At 39.0% G+C, this 24,816-nt stretch overlaps 1 protein-coding gene across 1 annotated transcript in view; it reads right to left on the bottom strand.

Moving 5' to 3' along the window:
* Positions 1 to 24,816, bottom strand: part of usp32 (ubiquitin specific peptidase 32) — a 102,367-nt gene that overhangs the window by 7,712 nt on the left and 69,839 nt on the right. Inside the window, exons 13-28 of the mRNA XM_084716810.1 lie at positions 24,076 to 24,262; positions 21,305 to 21,483; positions 18,881 to 19,021; positions 18,068 to 18,233; positions 14,667 to 14,824; positions 12,349 to 12,430; positions 12,127 to 12,201; positions 9,546 to 9,684; positions 9,352 to 9,457; positions 9,058 to 9,231; positions 7,139 to 7,313; positions 6,891 to 7,042; positions 2,597 to 2,708; positions 2,305 to 2,504; positions 1,328 to 1,512; positions 252 to 338 (exon numbers count right to left, since the gene is read on the bottom strand). Of these exons, the coding sequence (XP_084572936.1) occupies positions 252 to 338; positions 1,328 to 1,512; positions 2,305 to 2,504; positions 2,597 to 2,708; positions 6,891 to 7,042; positions 7,139 to 7,313; positions 9,058 to 9,231; positions 9,352 to 9,457; positions 9,546 to 9,684; positions 12,127 to 12,201; positions 12,349 to 12,430; positions 14,667 to 14,824; positions 18,068 to 18,233; positions 18,881 to 19,021; positions 21,305 to 21,483; positions 24,076 to 24,262 (2,318 nt within the window). The remainder of the gene's footprint in view (positions 1 to 251; positions 339 to 1,327; positions 1,513 to 2,304; positions 2,505 to 2,596; positions 2,709 to 6,890; positions 7,043 to 7,138; positions 7,314 to 9,057; positions 9,232 to 9,351; positions 9,458 to 9,545; positions 9,685 to 12,126; positions 12,202 to 12,348; positions 12,431 to 14,666; positions 14,825 to 18,067; positions 18,234 to 18,880; positions 19,022 to 21,304; positions 21,484 to 24,075; positions 24,263 to 24,816) is intronic.

Raw genomic sequence — 24,816 nt, 5'->3', positions numbered from 1 at the left:
AACAATAAAAGAGATAAGAACAGTAAGAGCAATAAAACTGTTCCTTTATTTCTAAATACATAAAAACAAAAGAACAGAAGGACAAAAAGACAACACTGCATGATGTAAATAGAAAAAATAAAAGATGTAACTATGTACTCTAATCAATCAGGAATTTTATATTAAAATGTAGACAATGACTCATCACTGCCAGATACATTTTGCCTACTTTGTGACATTCAGGAATGTATATAAAATACCATGAGTCTTACCTGTACCAAGGACACCAGGCACATGAGTTGCCATCTTTACCCACGACCCGCAGAGTGAAGGGGTACTGATAGCCCATACTGTCATCGCTGAGGGATCAAACAAGACAAAAATATTGAAGAAACTGCTTGCTGTTTGTTTTTTGCCACTCCACAGTCAATTTGCTCACAACGCTGTGTACAAGAAAACAATTTCAGCGTTTTATTATTACAGTGGCAGTTAGCTGAGCCCAGAGTAAATAACACCAAACAAAGGAGCAGAAATAGATCAGGCTTTAGATAGCTGATACTGATCAGCCCTGATTCTGGACTGTGCGGATCAGGTAAGCTGTGCCTAATCTTCTTTCTTCAGTAATAATATTATGTAACAGTAAGTGACTTTGTCCTCTCTGAATCTATTGTCTCTCTGTGTTCAACAAGGTGGACTGAATAATGAGTATATAAAATTAGAAATGTTTGTTTGTGGCCCAAAGTACCAAGATATATTCCTGCATTCATGTGGTGTCGGAATAATCGGAAAAATTAGTTCCCTACTCAGAGAGGTCATCTGAACACCCCCTCAAGACAGAACAGCAACTCATAAAGTTCGTAAAAATGTTGGTATAGGAGTTGCTGTTGTTGTCTGTTCATGTTATACAGACAGAAACATGGCAGACAAAAGTAAAGGTTTGGTTGATGGTAAGACACTTATCTTTTTTTTTTTCTCATGTGTAATTTTAATATGATATTTGATTGTAAAGTGTTAGCTGTGGTCCAAGTAGAGTGACCTAGATTAGTTGGAAAAGCATTAACCCTGATAACAAGTCAAGTAAAGAAATATTTCAGTAGTTTAAGGAATGTACTTAAGCAACAATAAGTCTGGGACAAAATCAGTTTGTAATATGAACTTTCCAATTGTTTCAGCATACTGGGACAATAACATAAATCTTCACTGGGACCCTAGTCTCAGCCAAACTGTCATCCAGATGCTACAGCAGTAGTGGAAGTAAAGGGGAACTGCTAACCTACATGTAGCTCTGTCAAAAGCAAAGTACAAAAACTGTAAAAATGTACAAAATAACACAAGACTGTCAGCCTACCAGTCCTGTGCGTGGTTGCTGGCTTCCTGTGGGGGCAGCGGGCTGGCCAGTCGGGACACCTGGATCCAGACGGCGTCGTACAGATCCTTCTTACTGGTGTGGACAGTGCAGGGGACTATGAGCGGCATGCCGAACAGACTGGGCCGGTTCTTCTGAGAGGACAGGAAGTACAGCTCCGTGCGCATCTGAGGGGGATGACACAAAACATGGAAGTTCTAAAAACAGCTGGAACATGGGCTCCCAGTGTAAAAGTAAAAAGTCTGAATGTTAAGAGTCGCTCTCTGAAGGACATTTCTACCAGCTGTTACCAGCTGTGCAAAGCTGAATGAACCTCACCTTTTCTCTATGCTCAAGTCTCTGTTTCATCTTGTTACAAATTGTACATCATTTTTGTCTTGTTATGTCTTTCATTTCGTTTTTGTCTCACTACATTTTTTACATCGTTTCTGTCTTGTGACATCTTTTACGTGGTTTTTGTCTAGTTATGTCTTATTTTGTTTTCATCTAATTACATTTTTTACATTGTTTCGTCTTATTTTGTCCTTCCATCATAGGCAGCTTGTTACGGCTTTTACATCATTTTTGTCTTGTTACATCACTTTCATATTTCATATTGAAAGCTTACCAGACTTCAGTTTTCAGTTTCAGCCTCATGCAATCTTACTATGTAATAATAATAATAATAATAATAATTTATATTATTATTATTATCATACCACTAATACTACTATTAATAATAATAATAATAATAATAATAATGATAACAACAACAACAACAACTATTATAATAATAATTATTATTATTATAATTATAAGAAGGTATCAGTACAGTATTGTATTGGCAGATATCCAAATTCAGATAACGGAATCAGATCAGAACTTAATCAGTGGAGAGGTATATATCTTACGATTACTGAAATTATCTGCACGCATCATACATTACAAATCAGCACACTGCATGTGTACAGAGTTCTCACCATCTTTCTGTGCATGGCGATGATGTACCCAATGAACGGGCTCTCCTGCACCGGTGTGATGTGTCCGTTGGCGACCCCGTTGGCCAGGGGCGTGTCGGGGCTGCAGGGCACCATGGTGCTGGGCCCACCATTGGGGATGAGAACAGGCTTGTTGCTCAGGTTCCCATTAGCAGTGGAGCCATTGGCTATTGGGGTGATGTCTGATAAAGGAGAGGAGCGAGTGCAATGAGAAAATGGACAACATTCATACAGACTCATGCGAATGAGACGAGGTGTGCGTGAAAACGCTCACCTGTTAGCGTGGGGGAGCTCAGTGATGTGGGTGAACCTGGAACAGGGACCTCAAACGCACACAGGAAGCCGTTAACAGACAGCCGGACTTTCTGGTTGTCCTGAGGAAAGTTCTAGAGACAGAGGATGAGGACGTCAGACTGCAGAACTTCACGGTACAACACTCAGGGCTGGGAGGGTGACTTTAAAAATGTATCCAGATACAATTACTAGTTACTTGTTAAAAAAAATTCAGTAACCTAATCAAAGTATCACGATATTAAAGTAACATAACTTAGTATTTTATGTATAATATATTTTTCCTTTAACATGACTTTATAATACCACTAACAGAAGTAGGAGTTAAGTGAGTTGATTTTAGCCAGACATGAGTGTGTGAAAAGATCACTGCACAGCCTGTCAGATGTCCTCTTCTACACAAACTGTTCAATTTCCTGCTGCTTCAACAAAAACAATGAACCACAAATAGAAAGGAGATGCTTTTCTGCAGAGCAACAGCAATTAGATCAGTGATATTTACACTAATCCAATCAGCTCCTGTTCTTGGCAGCAAACCTGCACTGACTGATGCCCAGACACCAAATTTAATTGTGTTAAATATTATGCACGGCTGCCTTTAAGTTTAATTTTGTATCATCGCTGTTAACAGACTTGTGCAACACATGGAACATGTGGAAACAGTTATATGCAGTTCTCTGCACTGTCAATTTAGCAAAGATGACAACAGAAAATCTTCTGTTTTTATTTTCAATATTAGAAACATTAGTTTGAGTTTTCAAGCTAAAGCTCAACACTTTTTAAACGGTCATTCACTGAAATGACAAAAAACATCGAGCTGTGCAGACAATTTGATTTTATGTGTCCAGGTTTTAAGATATCAGTCCCAATGTTGCTCATTTAGCAGTGTTTTTCTTTGTTGTTTGATGTTTCACTTTTCTTTTATAAGAGCTTAGTGAATTTGTGGATAGACAAAGAGTTGCCAGAAATTCTTGACTATTCAACTTGGTTTTATTTTTACAACATTTTTCACTCAAAAGATGCCTGTAAAATTCTGAGGAGATGAGAACAGCCTGTAGTAATATAAGTAACAATAAAAAGTTAGTAAGACAGTTAGTAAGACTCAGTAACATTTAGATAAAATGAGAAATGCCTTATTAACCTTTTTAGACCCTGATCATATTGTGTATCTTTTTAAACAGTTTGTGCCAATAAACAAAGAAACAACCCCCCAAAAAAATCTTTGTATTGTTATATCAAGACCCTGTCATGTTTTCTCCTGTATAAAAACGGGTCAGGGGTGCAAAAGGTGAGAAGGATACAACCCCTCTAGGGGGGAAGAAAATTTTGGACTAATGCTACATTTGTAGAGTGCTGTTAGTTGCCAAAAAATCCTGTTAGTTTTACTAAATATAGTAACAGTAGAGACACAGAGAAGGAGACATTACAGTGATGTTTATATCTTATTATGAGTAAATGAGATGAGATAAATGAGAAAATTTAAAACTATTTAAAATATCAGTATTTCTGCAGTAAGATGATGTGCTGCTCTGTTTCATATGAAGAGTGCTGTGGTTTTGATTAGTGGAGGAACAGTGATGCTCCGTGTTACCTGTTCTCACAGTGACATGACGTCTCTGTGGGTCAGACTCGTGTCTCTGTTCTCTGCTGTCCGACACGTTTTACATAAATGATCTGCAGCAGCGTTTCTCATCTTTCTTATAAAACATAAACTTAGTCTACACTTGACCGTTATTAAAGTTTGGTGGTGCGACGTGGTACAATGTCACTTCTGTGAATCGTTGCAGCCCTAATATCCACATTATGTGTTCTAAGAAATAAGACTGACAACTATGCTGTATAAGAAATGAGACTAGCAACTTTTCCAATGAAATGTGCAACAGCACAACTATCATACAGGGTTCAGTGGCGAAACAAGAGAATCAATTCTAAGATAGTACTCAATAGTCTGTCATTTCTTCTTCTTTGCCTGGACCAGTGTCTCCATGGCCCGCTTTCGCTGTTTTGCCGCATGTTTCAGCTTTGCCCTGCGTCAGTCAACGTTACCTTTAGCCTCTCAAGCCGGTCCCCTCAGCATCCGCCCAAATCGGCGAATAAGTCGTAACTGTCGCCTGTCCTCGGGTCAGCTCGCGAGCGCTCTGGTCAGCACAAACCAATCAGGTAGCAGTATTCTCTCCCGCATTCGCGCTAATATTTCAATGCTGTGGCGCTAGTAGGGGAACGTCTAGTTGAATTCAAGGCTCCCTTCAGGCGTGCGCACACGTTCGCAGCTCACTATGGCTCCGCGCTGCTCTCGTGTATAAAACCAAAGTCCTAATCCACTCCATGTCCCATCTGTACCATCCATACCAACCAATTTTTTTTTTTCATCTACACGATTCACGTAGGTCACCTATTTTGGATTCAAAACGGCAAATTTCGCCGAAAGGTGAGTGATTTTCATGCCTGTGTAAGGGAAACTATGACGTAAGCCAACAACTTTCAACAAATAATATCATGACATCGATCTTTCAACTTTTAGCAGCACTGAGCTAAGATTCACTAGTTAGTTAGCGAGCAACAGCATGGTGCGTTGGTGTATCTTCGGGTGTTTGCCTCCTAAAACCTTGTTTAGTTTCCCCAAAATACTGATTATAATGCTCAGCAAACTGTTGGCCATTTTTATTTTTGACTTTGAGGAAACTTGTATCTGTGACAGCTACAGATTATGTGCAGGGAATTTTGTAGTGGGCTTCTTCACCAGCTGAATAGAGCAAACTGTGGGCTTGGTCTCTGTCTCTCCTCTAAATCACTGTAATTTTCCATGTTTGTTTCTCCCTCAGAATTACATCATGATATGGAAGCTAGATACTCTTGAAATGCTGATTCATTTGGACTTTAAGCCCAGTTTGACCTTATTTGATGACTTTTGAGGCTCTTCATGGCCTCATTCCCTCATATATCACTGATCTGTTAGTACCCTACACACCAGGATGTACCTTGAGATCATGAGGCAAAGGTTTATTTCTGTTCCAGCAGCCCAACTGAAAACTAAATGGGACAGGACGTTTTCAGTCAGGGGCCCTGAGGCTCTGGAACAATCTGCCCGAGGAATCACGTTGGCTGAGTCAGCGATCTCTTTTAAATCCCTTCTCAAGACATACTTTTATTTGAGAGCCTTTCCTGATTTTACCTGAGTTTTAGTTGTTTTGAACGTTTTTTATTTCTTAAAAATTTTTTATTTTCCTATTCTTGCCTTGTGCAAGAAAACCTGATGATTTTCCAACCTATCTGTTTTAATTTGCCTTTGTGAAGCACTTTGTAATTTTGAAAAGTGCTCTATAAATAGATAATTATTATTATTATTGTTCTTTCTTTATTATGTATGGAGGCACATATATGCAAATTAGCATGTGACATTATCAGTCTCTAAAATGTCGCGCTGGACATAAGAAAATTTGTTTTGATTTTTGGAGTAAACTCAGTGAATCCTAAAATCACCACTGGGCAACTACTTGCTTTAAAGGTGACCTGGGTGCTCATGATGGCAGATTTATTATGCTGGCTCAAAACACTTTCCCCTTCATGTGAAGCATGAAAATCCACGTGGCATGTTTCACAAAACGCATGACTTTGACCAGTTGCTCTTCATTAGCTACTATTTTATATAACCATCTGCTTTACTGGAGGGGAATGTAGCAAACATCAAATTGGCAAGGCAGGCTATGCCTATGTTAAACAAACAAACAAAAAATTTAAGCAGTTAAAAACACTGGAGATTTACAGGAAAGTATTTAGAGCTGCAACTACTGGCTGGATATTAATTGCTTATTACAGTCAGTCAACATTTTAATAATTGATTATTCGGTTAAAAAAATGTCTACATTCTCCGATTTCAGCTTCATAAATGTGAATATTTTCTGGTTTCTTTACTCTTTGACAGTAAACTGAATATCTTTGAGTTGTGAGTAAAACATGACATTTGAGAACGTCATCTCTGGCTTTGGGAAACACCGATTGACATCATTAACCATTTTCTGACTATTAATTTATTAATCGAAAAAATTATCGACAGATGAATTGACTATAAAATAATCCTTAGTTGTTGCCCTACAAATGTTTAAATGTGAAGACAGCAGAACAGTAGAGTAAAATATAGGAGAATCCCTGGAAAACTGAGCCTTTAAATACTTTTTATTATTATTATTATTATTATAACTTTGTTGAGCACTAAGAATGATTCTGGCCCTCTGTGTTACCTGCTACACTTTGTGTGACCAGTGGATCAGTGTCAGTACCTTGATGTTGGAGGTGTGGACTTCAGCCAGGAGGATCTGCTCAGGCTTCAGACTGCACAGTTCACTCAGCTGTTTCTTCAGTCCGGTGTACTTCTCGTCCATATTCAACCTCAGGCCGTAGCGCACAGGCGTGGAGCCGTCCAGTTTAATGACTGAAACAGAACAACAGCACAAACACGCCATAACGTTACACACAAGTCAGGTTGTGATGTTTATGAAAAAGATTCATGATGAGAGCGTTTCCTCACCGGTGATCTCCAGGTGCATGGAGCTGTCCATGGGCAGGGGCAGAGACAGGAAGTTGAAGGGGTCGAAGCGAGCGCTTATGTGTCCGCACGTCTTACACTTCACCTGCGACTTGAGCTGGCCGTGGAACAGATCCACCACAATGGAGCGGTTCCTACGCAGGTGGTTCTCCCACGCCTGCAGGGCGGAGGAGCAAAGGACACACACACATGCAGAGTGGTGAGTTCACACACTAGTAATCCTGCAAATCCCCCCCATAGGACAAACAGAGCACAAACAGAACATCAATACAGCAACATTAGTGATCTGAAGGAGAGCTTAGCGGGACTGACTGCTATTGACTTCTGTCTGCTCCTCAGAGTGGACGCCAGAGGATGTGACAGCTCATTACCTCCTCTCAGGAGGAGACCGCTCAGTTCTCACTTGATACGGAACCATAAAGGGTTCAGAGAGGACCGAGGTCTTAACCGGTTCTTAACACTGTTTCACACTCCACTCTACTGTGATCCACTGCAGAGCTGCTGAGCAGGTAGTGCACTGCAAGTTTTTAGCGGTGGCCGACCGATATGGGTTGTTCAAAGACAGATGACGATATTAAGAAAGTAGGTCTGCTGATGGACAATATATAATACTGATATCAAAACAAAGAAAAGTTATTCCATGTACATTACAATCTAATATACATGGTTATCTTAGCCAGTAACATGTTGTTTTAGAGGAATTCTTTGTACATCAGTGACATAGAAACAGTTTTGGATTACATTTGCAGTCATTTAGGATGACAGGAGATGTATGTCAACATTTTCAAAAAAAGACTTTGCAAATGTTTACAGCAGGATGCAGAGTTTTCGTACAGCACTCCAAACCAACTTTTTTTTAACAGCTTCCCAAAATTCACAAGCAGGAGCGCTGACGTCGTTCCACAGCAGCCACACTGATGAGGCTCCCCGCAGATGTGTCTGCACACATTTTTTTTTTTGTTAATGATGCAGACTTGCAAATGCAAAATAATCTGCTTTATTATTGCCTGTCACTAGTTTTTAGAGCTTTGTCACTGGAAACAGCTGCCTGCTCCCTCTCAGAAATCACATTATGATGGTAACCCCCCACTTTGCTGGAGAAACTGTGGAAATCTAAATGCAAATCACTATCATGTTCTCTTGGATTGCCCTGTTATTGAAGAATTTTGGAGAGGGATACATGGTTCCTTACAAAACATTTTTAGATGTCTCGTGCCCATAGAGAGTAAGAGCATGTTATTTAGACTGATATCTCAAGAATGATTGAATAAGAAAATATTAATAATAACAAAATGTTGAAATTAAGAGCTAAAAAGTCATAATGATAAGATAAAAGGCCAAAATTATGTAACAAAAAAGTCAAAATTATGAGATTTAAAGTCACAATGAGATTAAAATGATGAGATGAAAAGTCAAAAAAGTTAGATAAAAATTATGACTTTCCATCTCATTATTGACTTATAATCTTATTATTTAACATTTTTATCTCATAATTATGACTTAATTTCATAATTATGACTTCTTGTGTCATAATTTCGATTTATCTCAAAATTTCGACTTTTTATCTATAATTATGACTTTCTATGGGAATATTTTTTCATTTCACTGCCGGAAATGAGCTTCCACACCTGTAGGCTTTTAGCCAATATTTATTTAAATTTTGCAAATAGGCACCATTAAAAGTATGCAGAATTAGCAATGAGCAGTTCCTGTTAACAATGTATCCAATCAATGGACTGCTGTGATACCAAAGAACAGAGTTGTGATGGAGTTATAAGGAGCGTCTTTTTCTGTCATTTCTGAGTAGATTTACTAGACTAGACTCTGATGCCAATATAAGACATAACAGCAGTCATTTCATTTGAAGATAATAGTGTCTGATCAGCAGTGTCCTCTCTGACCTCAGAGGCCACCTCCCAGTCGGGCCGGCCGTCGCTGTCCTTCAGCTCCACGTAGGGTTTCTCATGGACTCTGTTCAGATCTTCGTGGAGACCGTCCAGCAGGAAGGCTAGCAGCTCCTGGGAGTCCTGCTGCTGGAAGCCATTAAAGCGCGGGGCGTACTTTGCTATCGTCCACTGGAGAGGAAATAATGACATCATGAACTTGATTTCTATTAAAAGCACTTCAAAGGCACTTTATAAAAGTGCTCTGAGTTTAGACACAAAAATAGTGATTTATGGATCAAAACAGCCTACTCTGAGTTTGAGCGGAGCCACGTTCTTCTGTGTCCCACTCCACAGCTCCATCACCAAGTCACCGTAACACTTGGCCATGTGGCCTCGCATCCCGATGGGGTTGGTTCTGTGAACGCAGCGACACAGGTCAGCGTGAACCGTTCGTTCAGAACAACGGTGGCAAGAATCATACCAAAGTGACACTTATATATTACCTGTTGAGCTCATAGAGGTGTCTCCCTGAGATGAAGTAGTCTGTGAGAGGCTTGGTGTTGCTCACACACTGGATACTCGAGTTCATGAAGCAGGTGTTGCCAAGGTTACTGAGGCCAGTGGCTCCTTTCTCTGTAGGAACTGGGATGGAAAACAGGGGGATAATGATCAGACTTAAATACTGGAAGAAAAACAAAACAAAACCCATTTATCCACCTAGATTACTTTGGTGTGAGTTGCAGAGTTTTGGAGATATCAGACGTAGAGATGTCTGCCTTATCTTCAATATAATGGGACTAAATGGCACTTGGCCTGTGGTGCTTAAAGCACCAACAACAAAATACATTTGAAAAATTCAAATTGAAAAACCAGTCTCAGTTTCATTTATTTGGGTTTAAAAAGGCAGGGTACAACAGCATGAAACATAGTTTTAAGCAGTGAATCCTGGAATTTCTTAGAAGGTATCCACAAATTACCATTACAATTTCAGTACTGTTCTCATGTAGTTGCTTGTAAATGCAAAGCAGAATATTTGAATTTTCTTTGAAATTACCCACAAATTTCATGATAAATATTTGATAATTCCAAGTGTCTTTTTCATGCATACTTACCATGACATTTGTTGGTAATTTGTGGCTGATTTCTAAGAACTTTGAATGTGTTACCTGGCAATTACCACCTGTTAATTATCGCATAATTAACCATGAAATTTGGGGGTAATTTGGATGTAGTCTGTGGGTAATTTCTATGACTTTTCAAATATATTACTTGGTAATTGCCACGTATTTACTATGAAATTATGACACCTGGAAATTGAAGCATTGCTGAAATATATATAAAATTCAGCACATAAACCTTAAAATGAGTATAAAAACAAATTAAGAGAATAAGGAATAAGAAGTAGTTATGTTTTTGGATTCAACTCATGGGTACTATGTGGTGATCAACATCATAAGCAGAATAAAATCTTTAAAATGACTAAGTCATTTGAAAAACAATCTGAGTGCACTTGGAATAAAAGAGAGTTCATTATGCCCCTGGCCTCTGCATATTCCCTGTGCCGATGAAGCGAGTAGGAGGGTGTTGAGGCTGCAGGCAAGAAACCATGTAGGGGAAATGAAATGTCATTGAAAATGTCTGTGAGGGTGCGTAGGGTGGCTTCATCACGCCATTTCCTTAGAGATGGCAGTGAAGCAGACAGTATGCTGATGATCCTGTAATACTGTCTTCACCCTCTCCTCTTTCCAGTAATCTTGTCTCAGATACTCAAGATTATCCACACACATTGTTGTGAGCATTTTCATGCAGAGCTACTTTTTTCTAGTAGAAAGACAGTTATTCTGGTAGATTCTAAAGTAGTTTCAGTAGAGTCTACTACAGAAATAAAATAGTACCTACATGAAACTGCTCACAACAAGGTCTGTGGATTATTTGTAGCAACCTGGACATAATTTCCGGAAAGAGACACTGGTTTCTACTGTATTTTTTGTTGCTTTGAGCACCATAAGTCGATTGCCATCTAGTACCATTACACTAGAGAGAAGACAGACATCTCTACAGCTGATATCTCCTCATCTCTGCAACTCACACCAAAACTATCTAGATGGATAAGCAGCACTACAGGCCGGGGGAAAAACTGGGGGTGAACTGTCCCTTTAATATCTTTGTACATCTTGCACCTTTGTTATAGTCACTGCTGCAGTGTGACAGCTGAAGATCAGAGTTTTAGTCGGTTACTGTCAACATGTTTGACCATGGAATGTAAATTGGGGAGTAACTAGTTACATGTAAAGGTTATACATAATCAAATTACAAAATAAATTGAATTGTAATTGTTACAGTCACTGAGAAAAAAGTAAAATTTCTACCACACTGAAATCTTATTTGGCATGTCTGTCAAAACATCATTCATCACGTCATAAGCCATTAGTGTTACACTGAACTGCCACCTGCTGCCTACCACAAAGCTGCTCTGCTCCTGAAATTTAGTGCTAACTCACTAAAATGGACATGCCTTGACGGGCAGACCAACAGCACAGCGAACAAAACCTCAGCTGCAAAAATGGCTATGAGTGCCCCAAATGTCAGGGAAGTCTGCTCTTGGCAACCTGAGTCTGCCACGCCTGTGACCAGCTGGGGGCAGACAAGCCTTTCAGTGCTGGAAATACAACAATATTTTCATTATGAAACCAGAAAGGGGCTCCAACAGCACTGTGCAGGGTAAAGCATGTTTGTTTATTAGAAATGCTCGATGTCAAACCTGAGAAATCATCAACAGGTAAATTAATGTAACCACAATCAGTCACATTAATGAAAGGTAGAGAGGTTTACACTCTCTGGTTTAAATATACTTCTATGTTTATGGGACTTTTTAGCTTTATTGCCTGGTTTAAAGCCGAATTTAGAAAAGAAATAAAAAACAAATGTAATATGCTAGAAGATCAGAAAAGAGACTTTCTTTTAAACATGTTTGTCTGTGACGAGCATAGTTAATATCCACCAATCACAGCATGTTTTTTGTCCAAGACACTGCCTGCCCAAGTACGAATACACAATAAGCTTATCCAGTGTTTTCCAGCTTACCTTTATGTCTGTCCATCTTACTGCTGTTGGCAATGAAAGACATTTCCTCAGGCCAGCTCATGTCTTTGTTCCTGACTGTAGTGGAAGAGAAAGAGTTTCTCCATAAATATGACCTGTTCATATATTTTATATGAGTATATTATTATTATATCTGTTAGTTACGGCACTATTATGATGCCTGAAGAGAGTTTTGTTAATTCTGGAGATAAATGTGTTTCAAACCTTCAATAACTAGCTGCTGCTCATCCTGGATCTTCAGGCTTTCAAGTGTGTGATCTTCATCGTCCAGGAGGGTGAGGTAGTTCTGCAGGACAGACAGAAGGAGAAAACACACTGACACTCAAACTCATTGATAACTTTTGATCTATAAGGACTATTGAAGCTTTACTCTGCATCAGTTCATTTAAATAGTGCCAACAGATATGTTGTATTCACCTGCTGGGGCATCCTAAGAAAAAAGTATCTGTATCTCTGTTATCTCTGATAAATGTGTGTACTTCTTCTCTTGAAAATAACTAAGTACATTTACAAAAGTACTGGTTTAGTAAGTACAGATTTGTGGTACTTGTACTTAACATGAGGATTTACATTTTCTGCTACTTTATATTCTATTCCACTACATTTTGGAAGCCAGTATTTACAATAATCCACTACATTTATTTGATAACACAAGTTGTAGTTTCTTTGCAGATTCAGATTATTAAAATTAAATAAAAATCAACTAATAAAACCTTATGTATCGTTTTAGATTGATCTACCCAGCAGTATATAAAGCAGCTGACATTAGCTCCATCTTTATCAGCTGCAACCTGAAGGAGATTAACACAAGAATGCATCCCTAATTATAATCCAATAATATGATTATACATATGATTTTGTATAATGATGAATACTGTTACTTTTGGTACTTTAAGTATATATTAATGCTAATACTTTTGTACTTTTACTCAAGTAAAAGTTTTTAAGTATGATGTTGAATGAAGGACTTTTACTTGTTACATCAGTAATTATACACTGGTATTACTACTTTTACTTAAGTAAAAGATCAGAGTACTTGTACATCACTGTTTTTTGTGTGTTAGTTCCTGGTGAGCTGTGAGGTACTTTGATAAAACATAAATCAATGTAGGATTGTGCATTATGTGAGCACAAAACTGTAGATAGTAGATTTTGACACCACTTTCAATCTAGGGCCTAAAGATAAAGTAATAAAGACCCACCTGAACGAGTCCAGGCTGATATTGTTCTTTAGTGGCATATGTTCCAAAATACATTTTATATAATCTCAAATCCAAAAAGGTTGGGACGCTGTGTAAAATGTAAATAAAAATAGAAATGCAATGATTTGTAAATCCTTTTCGACATGCATTTGATTGAATGTATATTGTTTTAAGACATCACGGACGTCGTGTCCTCCAGGCTACAGAGGAAAAGGACCATCCAGATTGTTACCAGCGCTACCTTCAAAAGACAGCAGCTGTGATGGTATGAGGGTGTGTTAGTGCCCATGATATGGGTATTTTGCACATCTGTGAAGGGACAATTAATGCTGGAAGGTACATACAGGTTTTGGAGCAACATATGTTGCCTTTTTCAGAGATGTCCCTGCTTATTTCAGCGAGATGATGCCAAGACACATTCTGGACGTGTTCCAACTGTGTAGCTTTGTAGTAAAAGAGTTCAGGTCCTAGACTGACCTGCCTGCAGTCCAGATCTGTCTCCCATTGAAAATGTGTGGTGCAATATGAAGCACAAAATACAACAACAGAGACTCCGGACTGTTGACCGCCTGAAGCTGTATATCAAGCAAGAATGAGAAAGAATTTCACTTTTAAAATTTTGACCATTTGTGTCCTGACTGAGTTTTGTTAATAGAAAATATGGTGTATCCCAGTGGTGGTATCTGAGTGGTATCTCAGTTTGAACATTTAATATCTTGTCGTCGTATTGTATTCAACTGAAAAAAGTAAAAAATGATTAGAAAATGGGGCAGTACTGTAGCTCAGGTGGTAGAGGGTCCGCCCCATGTATGGAAGCTGCAAGTCCTCTGCAGCGGCCGCTGGTTTGACTTCTGCCTGCGGCCCTTTGCTGCATGTCACCCCCTCTTTCTCTCAACTCGTTTCCTGACTACTCTTCAGCTGTCCTATCTAATAAAGGCAAAAAGCCCAAAAAACAGAACTAAAAAAAATATATTAGAAAATCATTGCATTCTGGTTTTATTAACATTTCACACAACATCTGAACTTTTTTGATATTGTGGTTGTGTTAAATTAGCACAAAAGAGTGACACACACTATGTCTGGGGCTTTTGGAGCTCATGGAGGTGTCCTGCATCGCCCAGGTGATATTATCTGTTTATTCACTGCCAATGAGCTGGCCATAAATCTATTAAAACTTCTTGGATTTGAGTTGCCACTAGCTGGCTGATCTTTAAATCTGTAACATTTTCTTTCAGGTAGTATTATGTTTCTTTTTCAAATGTATTTGTTGTGGTTGGACAACAAGCATTTAGACCCTTGGCTCGCAGCTTTGAGGCCCACCTCACTGTTGTAGAGCCAGAGTCTCATGTCCTCCTCCTTGATGCGGAGTCTCTGGGACAGGTAGAGGTGGATGTCCTTGATGGTGCCCATGCGGCTGAAGCAGCCAGTGTAGGCCAACACCCTCTTCAGTGGAGCATTGGGGGATGGCACGTTACCTGCTGGAGCACACACAGAGGACGGGAAAGTTCACAAACTGAGCCAAGAACACCATCTGAACACACCTAGTCCAGCTTAGTTTAAATTCTAGGCGTGTTCATTTGACTCTTGCTCAGTTTGAAGTGTGATTTAAAAGCCCTTATGTGTTTTAAACTCAAAGATGAAAACAACTGATCGATACCAACATCAGCATTCTGGTGACTGAGGATTAGTTGTAAGGAAGCAGCAAGAAAATGACTTTTTAAAAATCAATCAACGCAGACTTGATTGGTCAATCAACTTAGTGGATTTAGTGGACTCAGATTGGATTAATCAAATACAAACCAATCAGTATTAGTCCTGTTAAATCAATTCAAAATCTTCACTGAACTGATAATGATTTCAACATGATTAATAAAAGTAGTGACTTTAAAGGGAAAGGTCACCCTAAAATCAAAAATAGATGTTTCCACTTACTTACTACAATTTATCCTAGATAGTTTTGGTGTGAGTTGCAAAGTTTGGAGATTGAATGGGACTAAACGGCACTCAGCTTGTGGTGCTACAATACAAAAAAAATACATTTAAAAAATTCAAAACTGGTGTCTGTCCTGAAATAATGACCTGATTATTCACACTTTATAATACGCACACTTTGTTATGAGCAGTTTCATGTAGGAACTTCTTTCTTTCTGCAGTAGAATCTACTGGAACTACTTTAGAATCTACTGAACTACTTTCTGTCTACTAGAAAATATTGTTGTCACGATACTGGAATTTTTAATTGTGATGCAATACCTTGAAAAATATCAATATTTGGTACCATTTTCAATATGTATTTGACAACTCTACTAGAAAGAAAATAGCTCATAGAGGAAACTGCTCACAACGAGGTTTATCTAGAGTAACCGAGTCATGATTTTTGGAAAAGGGCACTGGTCTAGAATTTTTCAAATGTTTCTTTTTGGTGCTTTGAGCAGCACAGGCAGAGTGCCACCTAGTCAAAATATATTAGTGAGAAGGCAGATATCTCTACATCTGATCTCTCCAAAACTCTGTAACTCACATAAAAACTATCTAGATGGATACACAGCACTGCAGAGCAGGGAGAAATACATATTTTTGATTTTGGGATCAATATCCCTTTAATATCAGATCTTTAAATGTTATTTGTTTTTCTATCGACACAGCTTTGCTATTCAATTAAACCACAAAATGAACCATCCTCTACACTTGTTCCAGTGCTCTACTATAATGATGCATGATTAGATATTTGGCCACATGCCTTAATAAGGAGCCGCTGCTCAGGCAGAGTATGAGTCACGATGGAAGCCACAGCTCCACTGGGGACTCAGGTCCACGCCGTGGCCTGAAACCTGATATGTTGACGTGATTCTGGCCCGGCGCTCTCATGCTGAGTGCTGATGCTCTGACCTGATTACAATGGTGCAACTGCATGCATCTCTACTTTATGCTTTGTCATCCACTTTCTTTTTTGCAGGGAGGCATTTTCAGTTTATACTTGTTGTCCATTATATTCATTTGGGCATAATACAAAGGGACAATAAACACTGGAGTGAAACGCAGCTTCAGTACTGTGTTTAGTGTGTGGGTCTATATATAGTGTTTCCATTGTGAGTACATTAGACCTGAACTGACTGAAGTGGAAGTGACTAAAACAGAAATTGCAGCAGCTTACGTTCGTCAACCTACATAAAACAAAGAGACAGGAAAGGAAACCTCATTAACAGCCGGTATCCAAATGTGCTGCTCTGTAATACTGCCTGTGCCATGTCTGTCTGCATTCTGCTGCCATAATTGCTGCATGTCATTTATTGAAGAGGTGGCAGCAATTACTGACACAGCAGGCGATGCTAATGTGCAGCCAGGGACTAGATTAACTGAGAATCTTCCTTCATTGAAAGGCTCTTTCACAGTTTTTTAAAGTCAAATTCAATGCTTTTAAAGGGACAGTCTACCCCCAAAATCTAAAACACGTATTTTCCCATGAACTGCAGTGCTGTTTATCCAGCTATATTTTCTTGGTGTGAGTTGCAGAGTTTTGGAGACATCAGCCAATATAATGGAACTAAATTGCCCTCATCTTGTGGCTCTCAAAGCACCAAAAAATACATTTGAAAAATGTAACTGACCAAAGATCAGGACCAGTTTCTCAAGATAACACGCCTTGTTGTGAGCAGTTTCATACAGAAACTACCTTCTCTCTGGTAGGCAGAAAAGTACTTTTGATAGATTCTACTGCAAAAAGAAAGTAGTTCCTCCAGGAAACTGCTCAACACAAGGTCTGTGGATTATCTTGAGTGACTGGGTCACAATTTTTGGAAAGACGCCACAAGCAGAGTGCATTTTAGTCCCATTATATTGACTGACTTGATTGAGACTGCAGACATCTTCATGGCTGATGTCTCCAAAACTCTGTAATGCACAACATACAAATCTAGTTGGAGAAATAGCACCACACACCAGGGGAAAAATATGATTTTTGATTTTGGGGTGATCTGTCCCTCAAAGACCTTTTTAAGACCTCAACACTTATTTAACATTTTAAGACCCTTCTTTGAAAGAAGACAGCGAACATTTATAAAGTCCTAATGTATGTCATCATTCGACTTGAATCAGAGGTCTCACTCTGTTTCTAACCTGACACGCCAAATGGTTTGTTGCACAGAACCATCTGGGAAGTCGACCTTAGAAACTGTTTGGAAAAGGGCAGGCACTTTCAAAAAACACTTGGCATGTGATCGGATGAACCATCTGTCTATCACCACGGTGCTTCTAGCAGTTATGGTAGTTTTAGTGTTAAATGTGCATCTGACAGCCTGAAATAACAGCTGTCACCTACTTAAAATGATGCAGATCAGAAATTTTCACCTGGCCAGACAGTAAAATATATGTATATATCTATTCTACTCTATTAACCTGACACACCTTCCACATGTTTAAAAAAGCTAAAGGAGTGATTTTACAAAGCCCCAACCCTCATGGGAGAGTATGCCTGACATAATTATCATGTTGAGAGAGTGTGAGATGAGTGTAGAGCACTAGAACAATTGTTGTCAAAACTAATTCTTGAATGGCAAGGTCTGTGAAGACTGAAAAAGATTTGAATGATTCCACTTCCCACTCCAGAGCACTGCCAGGGCTGGATCAGTCCACTCTAGGGGGATTAGACGGGGAGGATGCGGGGTAGCTCAGTGAAGCATTTGTCGACGGCTTGCTCTGGTCTTGCTGCAGGCTTACTTTACCTCTTGGTGGGGGTAAATACGGAGGGAACATTCGCAGGCTGGTCATACCCATATTGACCCAGATGTTGGACTGGGGGGAGCGCGTGGCCGGCTGCTGGCGGAGGAAGAGGAGGTAGCGGGGGAAGAGCTCCAGCTCTGCTTGGCCTGTCTTGCTCTCCAGGATGACCTGCGGGATGGAAGGGAAAGTTTCAAGTCTCTGCAGATTGAGTTTGATTCTTTTCAGGATGGAAACCACTGAGTGCATTGATCAGTCTGGACTAGGGATAATAATGAGTACAACTTGATTGACCAAATGAACTTTAATCGACTTACTATCAATTAAGATCTGAAATATGACAGAGAGAGCACTCTGAATGCTTTCATCTGACATTCAAGTATATATGTGGGTCTTTACATCTTTATGTTTCATAGGTTATATAATGCTGTCAGAGAACATCTGAGAATATCCAATATGTTGCCGTGGAAATAATGCTTCAACTGAGGATGACAAAAAATGCATTTGGTATTGTTTGGTATAAGCAATCTTTTAGTTTTTTTTAATAAGAATTTGTCACTTAATTGATTGTCACTGTTACCAGTGATCAATTAAAGAAAGTACTTATAACTTGCAACCCTATTCTGGACACCTATGACCAGGGTTGGTCTTTTACGTCGCTCTCACTCCTATAACTTAGTTCACTTAGTCCAGACCAGCACACAAAAATGATTAACTTTTACCTGAGCAGAAAATGACTGAATTTTCAGTTTTAGATGAACTATCCCTTTAAGCGTGAAGTTCATCAACTGTTGAGTGGGTGTGCCGTCTTTACTCACCGGTCGCGGCAGGCTGAGGTTGGCACCGTACCAGTGGTAGAGCGCCCTCCAAACCGGCTCTGGCACCGTCTCAAAGTCTCTACCAGGCGCCAGCTGCAAGGAGCGCTTCAGCCTGCCACCCTCCATGGTTAACGTAGGGGCCTGCAGGGGCACAACACAGACAGCGGCATTTAAATACGTGCACAAAGGACACTCTCTGCCTACTTGAATTACAGATAATAGACAGAGACAGTATCCTAATGCTATGCACAGGCTGGCAGCCTGCTATCATTACAACAAATTGTAGAGATAAGACAAAGGAAAAAGGAAGCACCATCTGGTCCCTGAGAGCTTTTGCCAGCAGAGGAGGAGTGCCTCCTAATTGGGAATCTCAGATCATTTCTTCTGTCAAACCAAAAAAAGAAAAATATTCTTCTAACACACTGTTATCTTGTTTTGTATGTGCTAAAGATTGCAAATTCTGTGACGATAAACAAGCTGTGAAATTTGCATTTATCGTCTTCCAAAGGTCTGGATCACATCTGTCTTTTAAATACTCGGCTTTATAAAACAGCCATGTGACTCCTGTGAGCAGACGAGCTCGGTTCAGGAAGCAGATCCAGAGGGAACGTACTGATGCCGGAGTCTTGTCTGAGACAGAGTAGCTTCACTGTTCTCACATGTCAAACATACGCCGAGCAGAGCTGTGAACATGCCGTGTGAGCCATGCTACATGATCCCCTCCTGACTGAGATGTGGCTTTTCTGATGTAAACACAAGGCTTGTCAAGTCTGGAACTGAAAAATGTTTTGGTGGGCAAATAATTACACAAACAGCTCCAAACGCAACACCAAAAGATTCTTTTTCACAGACTGAAAAGGTGTTGGCTGAAGCTATGAGATATTGCACCAACTCTCTTATAATACTTCATGTGTTTGGTGGTAAAATTCATGGCCAAAAAATAATGCCATGATTATACATTTTTTTTCTATTCAATTTATTCATGAAGAGCCACTCCTGCTCTATAAATCTGTGCTTTTGACTGAACTTTTTTTTTTTTTTTTCCACATTTAAAGGAATACTTCACCCAAAAGTGAAAATTCAGTCATTATCTACTCACCCTCATGCTGATCAGGTTTAGTTTTTTACTAGTTTTTTCACTTTTGGGTGAACTATCCCTTTAATACTTATTGTAAATTTCTTATTTGTTTGTTTCAATGCATTTCTCTCAAATCATATTCACTTTTTCTCATTTTGGGGTGCCCCTTTAGCTGAGTTGGTAGAGCGTACGGCCCATGTACTAAAGCTGTTGGTCTTTCTCTGGTGGCCAATTTGCCGCATGTCGTCCCCTGTCCCTCTGCCCCCTTTCCTGTCACATCTTCAGCCAGTCCCTATCAAACAAAAGCAACCCCCCCCAAAAAATAATCTTAAAATGATCTAATTTTAAAGCATTTTGTTAGGAGACTTTGATTACACCAGACAAGCAGTATGGAGGCATGTTATGTTTGTTTTTTTTTCCTGTGAAACAAACAGCATGAGGGTGAGTAGATAATGACTAAATGTTCATTTTTGGGTGAACTGTCCCTAAAGATGGGCAATAGACCTTTTTAATGGCAGTCATATATATGAATATACGAAATCGTAGTGTGAACACAGATACTACCAATTATACAAATTAAGTTCCTGTTCCATTTAGTGTAGCAGAGCATTTCCAGTGAGTCAACATGCACAATAGCAGCACCCTGACTCTGTTTGACCTGAATAAAAACAGAACCTTAATTAGCAACAATGGTAACACCTATGTTTACACGACTATTTCATATGAAAATAGCTGCTGTGAAAAAGGTCTACTAAATATGTAGTGCTGAAGGAATGTGATTTGGCTCCGCCACACTGCAGACATACTCGAGTTGCATGCCCATAATTAAAGCATATAATTAAAGCTCATCAGCCTACCATATTGGTAGACATGTTAATTTCATGCTGACACCAATGTCATTTTATTAAAGCCTTTATTGGCCAATAGAAATAACCAAAATTATTGTGCATCAAGCCTAATATTCTTAACTTTTAATTTTAAGGCCATTTAATTAAAATGTTTAGAATTCTTAGATTCATATATGATTTTCAATCATATATAGATGATTTACAACCCATGTATGTTTGCATCTGACCTGCATCCACTTGCTCACTGGATTCAAAACGCAGTTTGGGAGCTGCATCAAAGAAAATGTTACCATGACTAAAATGAGTCTGTGGGTTTTAAATGTTGTTTAATGTGAACAGCTCTGGTATCAACTGTAAACAAGCCGGACAGTTTGTGTGGATAGGCTGCTTCTTACTGTACTTTCACACATGTAATTCAATGGACTTTGAGCTGCTCACACACACACACACACACACACACACACACACACACACACACACACACACACACATCCTTGCCTTCATAGGGTCGGTGTTGACCAGAGGCTGGTTGTCGATGGCTCCAGGTCTTTGTGCTGCCAGCTGGGAGGGGAGGTGGCCGTTGGCTCCAGAAAAACACTGATTGTTGTTGTCCGATACATTGTGCTGACGGGCAAAACAGCTCTCTGTGGCGGAGGGAGCTACCTGGGGGCTCAGGGCTGCTGGGACACAAGGGAGAGGGAGGGAAGGGATGAGAGAATCACATAGCAAATATTCAGATTTACTCCACTGGTAAGTTGGGGTTGTTTATTGCAGTGGTCCGGACATGTAAAAATGCCAGTATAAATGCTAAATAGTTGACCAATGTAAAGCAAAAACAAAATGTTGTATCAGAATGAATGCTAAATAAAAAAAATAAAAAAAAATAGATACAAATTAGCTTGATGCTACTTTTTTTACTAATGTAAAAACACTACATGCTGGACAGAAACAAATGTCAAAAAAGGAAAAATGGAGTCCGCACACTAGATAATGCTCTCATGAACATTTATTAAAGCTAATATGACTTATTTTTAACTGGTTGTGAAATGGTATCAATTTATTGCCGATGTTTCTATATGACCCACATAAATGAATGAGAAAACCTGCAGGAAGATTCGCTGTTTGTGAATAATTATTCTTAATGCCAACAAACAGGTCAGATTCTCTGCAAAATCAGATAAACTGACCCTGTGTTTCCCAGGCAGACTTTAATGAATTGTATTTTAGCCTGTTAAAAAGAAACAGGTGGAAATTTCTAAGCCATTTTAGATTTCTTGTGTTACATTTTATGGTTATTATAGAGGAACTGCTACTTTTTTTGGTCCATGTGGACCTCCAAAATCAACAAAATATCAAAGTTTCTTATAGTGGCTTAATATAAGACCATTTACTTCTAATGTATAACTAAATGATATTCCACAATCAAAGATCCTATCCATGGAGCTGAAATAAACTTTGCTGCTCACCCTAAGCACAATTCAGTTGATGCATTGCTTATCTTGATCTTTCTTTTTCAATGGGGGCAGTTCTGACATACAGTTTATTATGCTATAAATTCTAAAAATTGTATTGAGTCAAGAGCGAGCCATAAATAATAACTGGCACGAACAAATAAAAGCCGGTCATTGATATAGACCAGGTTAAACACTATGTCTGAAATTCTCAACTAAACGCCTTATTCAAATCATGGCCAGTTGCTAATGAAGCTCCAACACTGAGGGTAGTGTGGTATAACTCTACTATAACTGCTCACATGGTAAAGTTTCTTTTATTATTCAGACAGTGTATTTGGGAAGAACTTTTTTGAATGCATGACAAAAACTGAACTGACATGTTGTTTTTTTCCTTGACTATACACCAGCAGCAGCAACCTGAGTAGTTGTCTTTTTGTCCCCACTGGAATGATAGGATTCTGGCTGAAATATTTGCCAAAACTGAGTTATTCACATACTCTTATTCTGTGACCACTTATTAACATACTGTGAGATGTTTTTATTTTTTTTTAAGTTATATGGAAGGTTCTATTTGCATGAGCCAATCAGCAAGAGAGCACACAAGAGGACCAATCAGGTTCTGCTTCTTTGTCATGTTGCCATGGTGCTCAGTGACAGAGGGAGAATAACAGAGAGAGAAGAAAGAATAGGCTTTTTAAAATTGTTTTACTTCTTACTGAGGAATATACTGTTATTTTTAGCTACCGTTAGCCAGCTTCCTAATGTTAGCCTGCTGATAATGCTAACATGAAGAGACAAGCACAAGGATAGATTCAGATTGTTGCCTGTGCCTGGCATTAAGGGTACAGACGTCAAAAAAAACCCTGAACCTATCCTTTAGTGCTTTCCTCTCAATGTTAGGTTAGCATTAGTTGCCAGAAAAGTGGGAAATTAGCACCAGCCAGCAGTCAAATGCTGGTAAAATATCAATTTTGGATTACTTTTGGAATAATGATTTACAACTGAGTGGCTGGTAAATTTGAACATTTATCTGTCACTGGCTGGTAAATATCCACATTTATTTATTATCATTTATTAATTTTCCACCCTGGCTGCCAGAATAACATTAGGAAACTGGCATTAGCTGGCTAGTATGGTAGCAAACAATGAAAATGAACTCCTCAGCAAGATCTAAAACAATTTAAAAGACTGAAATGGCGTCTCATTTATGCTGCTGCCATTCATGAGACGGTCGAAGCTCATAACTCACATGCTAACTCAACAGTTGAGTTAAAAAAACTTTGTGAAACATGAAAACATGTTACTGAAGCAGTGTCGGTATTCTTGCAGTTCTTGTAAGGAGTCTTAAAATAGCTTATATTTCAGAAATATTAAGCCTCAAAATTCATCATATAGTCAACATGTGAACTGAATTAAATAAGACATGTCTGGTATATCAGAATCAACAATTCTGATATAAAAAACAGGAAAAATGTCATACAAAACATTAAATTTAACTTTCTCATACATGTAGACACGGTTATGAAACTAATTTTACGGTTTAAAACAAGGGAAAACTGTTTTGTTCTTTGACATCATTGCTTCTTTTCATGTTTTGCGGAGAGAACCTTATAATTCCAAACAGAAAGCGAGTTCTTAGAATTAGAAGGTTCTTTGAAGGTTCTAAAAACAAATAAAGTTGTTCCTCATATCAGTTTTGCTATTTGCAAGATCATTATCTCAAAACTAATCAGAACTCACATAGAACCTTATAATTCCAAGGAGATGTTTTCTTTTTATATGTTATGAACTATTCTGTGAGTTGCGCAGACTGACCGGTCTCTGTAGCCTCAGAGGCGCTGGACACGGCATCAGGTGACCTCTCCTCTGTGGGGCTGACCGGGCTGAAGGTTCCCAGTCCTCCCAGTCTGTCTGGTGGGGTGGGCTCTATGGTGGCTGTGGCCATCGGAGTTCGCAATGAGCTCAGGATGGACGGCTGCTCCACCACGATGCCCTTATGCTCCTGGACGGGAAGATAACAGCAGGGACTGCCCTGTCATTGATATCTGAGATTAATGTGGTGTTTGCTTTCATAACCTTCTCTCCCAGTGTCACTTGACTGTGCAAGACGCAGTAAGAAAACCTGATCTCATAAACTGATACGTATGTTCGTTCTGAATAGTTTGATCAGTGGTCTCTATAAAGGCTGATTAGAAGAGCTGATCAGTAATTGGCCAGGAAAGCTGGGAATACAATGTGCCACAAAATGTTTTTACATGTTTTACCACAATTGTCAACTAATAAAAAACTACGTTGAGAGTCTTTAATATGTCATTCATGACTGTCTCTGTCCTCTGCTGTCTGTGTTGGAGTTCGACACACACATGCAGACTTCATGGTGCATTCAAGTGCACCTCATAAACCTTTAAGTCTATGCTCAAATGGCTACAAAGGTTATTTAAAATAGGATTTTTTTAAATATTTATTTTGTTAAAATACAGAGGCCTACATTTGTTATTGTACTTGATCTTTCACCACAGCAATTTTAATATTTAGATGTTATTCATTTCTACATCA

The sequence above is a fragment of the Lutjanus erythropterus genome, chromosome 4 (assembly GCF_056507025.1).
Source record: "Lutjanus erythropterus isolate fLutEry1 chromosome 4, fLutEry1.hap2, whole genome shotgun sequence".
Lineage (NCBI taxonomy): Eukaryota > Metazoa > Chordata > Actinopteri > Lutjaniformes > Lutjanidae > Lutjanus > Lutjanus erythropterus.
The sequence above is the reverse complement of the archived record's forward strand: the minus strand, read 5'-3'. Positions and strand labels throughout refer to the sequence as shown.